The following is a 2,408-nucleotide window of genomic DNA, read 5'->3' on the forward strand; positions in this document are numbered from 1 at the left end:
CTAGGGCCCTGGGGACAGCGGGACGTACTGGAGGATCCAGGACACGTAGCTGGTCACCCGGGTGTACACCCCAGGGAAGTCAGGGAGTGCACACTTGTGGCCCCAGCTGACAACTCCCACCTGGACCCAGGAGCATTTCCAGAGGCACACCAGGGCCCCCCCGGAGTCACCCTGCGGGAAAACACCACTCAGTAAACACTTCCCATGCCCCCAGGCAGTGGGGCTGGTGGGCCCCCACTCAGGGGTTGGGGGCAGATTAGAGGGTGAGTTTGGGGTCCCACCTGGCAGGAGTCCTGGCCCTCACTCCCGGCACACAGCATGTCATCTTTGATTGGCTTGGTGGTGTTTGCAACTTTCCGATAGTGTAGGTTACAAACCTCATTCCCCACGATGGGCACCTCCACTTCCTGCAGATGGTAGGGCTGGGGCAGGGGCGCTGCGGGGAGAGGCTGGGTGAGCTCCGTGCTGGGGAGGGGCTCCCCTTGGTCTGCGGAGGGCCTGGGGTCCAGACCCAGCGCCCCTGGCCTTGGACTCAGTGTCCCCACAGCCATGAATCTGGGGTCTGATCACATGACTCTAAAACGTCTAGAGGTCCATCCCCCTGCAGCATGGAGGAACCCTGAGACCTTGGCGGGTTGCCCACGCTCAGTGACCCAGACCTCCTCCCTGATGACCACCTTGTGTCCCCAGGATGAGGAGGTCAGAGCCTAGAACGGCTGGGGCAGAGTCTGACCAGAACTCAGAGCCAGTGGCCCACCCCTGAGGTTGCTCCAGAAGGTTCCCGTCCAGAACCACGCAAGACACCCCTCCCTGGGATCCAAAGGTCTGCGGGGTGAGCCACTCTCCCTGAAGACCCAGCCTCCCCAGTTCCTCATCCTTCGCCTCAAGTCTCCCCAAACCTACAGTGAACCGTGACGCTGCCCCAGCCGGTCACCCAGCACATCTTCCCCTCAGGGACCCTCAGCGAGGCAGGCAGGAGGGAGACCACCCGGACGTGATGGGAGAGGCTCACGGGGGCCTCCAGCCTCAGCAGAGCGATGTCCGCCTCCCCTCAGCAGAGAGGATTTGGTCATAATCGGGGTGTTGGACAATCTTGGACACTTTGGTCGGCTTGTCATGGTCATAGAGTCTCAGCTGCCCGACTTCGACCCTGACGGCAGAAGCCTGCAGGCTTTTCCTGGGGAGAGGGACCGGGAGCCACTCAGAGGAGGCTGGGGACCCCCAGAGTCAGGGAGGGGCCCCTGGACACACACACACACACCTCCCCTAGCCCCCTCTGCTCCCCACCCTCCTTGCAGCCAGCCACAGGGACAGGGGCACAGAATACTCACCATTCAACACAGTGGGCAGCGGTCAGCACCCACTGGGGGTGAATGAGCGACCCCCCACAAAAGTGTATCCACCGGCCGACTGTCCTATTGCAGAACCTCAGGCTCACCTGTCACGGGCAGCTCCTGGCCGAGACATCGCAGCCCCCCTCGATGCCCACCAGCCCACGTCCTGAGCCGGGGCCTGGGAAGCAAGGTAAGGGGCATCAGGGACCCAGATGATGACCTTCCCCAGCAAAGCTGTTCAGAAGTGGGGAGGCCCCCCCCCCAGATTGGCTGACCCTGGGAGCAGAGACGGGCCCTGGGATCCTCAGGACCCCTCAGGGCCCTGTGTGGGGTGTGGACTCACCCGGGGTCACAGGCACGGAGCGCCCCAGGAAGGGGAGGGTCATGACCAGCAGCCACAGCATCGGCAGGCGGTCTTGGGGTGCAGCTGGACCCCCAGCACCAGCTTCGGGAAGGGCGGCCTGAGGTTCCCACTGGTCTGGACGGGAGGGTGGCCTCCTCCAAGCTGCTTCCACGTCTCTGCCCCGGGTGCCCCCAGGGCCCCATTTATCCCCCTCACACAGGAAGTGGGCACAGGGCTGTGTGCTGCGGCCAGGTCAGTCCTCTCCCTGTGGGAACCGAGGACCAGGGGCCAGTTCAACTCAGCTTCCTCCAGCGGGGTTAGAAGCAGGGGGCCCGGGCAGGGGAAGAAGTGAGGGCCCGGCGCCCCCTGCCCGAGTGGGTCCCGTTGGGAGGGACACTCGGTGAGCAGAGAGGCAGGAGGGAGGCGAGCGAGGGGTGCTGACCGGCCGCCGCTCCAGGGGGATCCTGAATCGGAGGCGGGGTGTGAGGCCCTGCTCTTCTGGGTACCGGCCACCCCCGGGACCCAGGGCTGCTCCCCAGCCTGGAGCCCAGCGCCTGGGCTGACGACCCTCCTGACGTCTCTCCCAGACCGTGAGAACTCACAGTTACTGATGCCCACAGAAGCTCCGGATCCAGGGCAAAGGAGCGTTCCAGTACTGAGTGTGCGGGCCGGGTGCCCACAGGAGCGCTGGGGACCTGGGTGTCTCCGGGGGTGTGTGGTCTCAGTGCTGC

The 2,408-nt window shown here is 64.8% G+C and overlaps 1 protein-coding gene across 1 annotated transcript; it reads right to left on the reverse strand.

Annotated features, from left to right (window-relative positions):
• On the reverse strand, window positions 1-1,738 carry LOC136158435 (mastin-like). The gene is given in 6 exon segments (XM_065920244.1): window positions 1-171; window positions 282-436; window positions 904-1,050; window positions 1,053-1,177; window positions 1,332-1,512; window positions 1,678-1,738. Coding segments are annotated over 6 exon segments (840 nt in total).
• Between the last annotated feature and the right edge of the window lie 670 nt (window positions 1,739-2,408).

This window comes from Muntiacus reevesi, chromosome 2 (genome assembly GCF_963930625.1).
Source record: "Muntiacus reevesi chromosome 2, mMunRee1.1, whole genome shotgun sequence".
In the NCBI taxonomy this organism is placed as follows: Eukaryota; Metazoa; Chordata; class Mammalia; order Artiodactyla; family Cervidae; genus Muntiacus; species Muntiacus reevesi.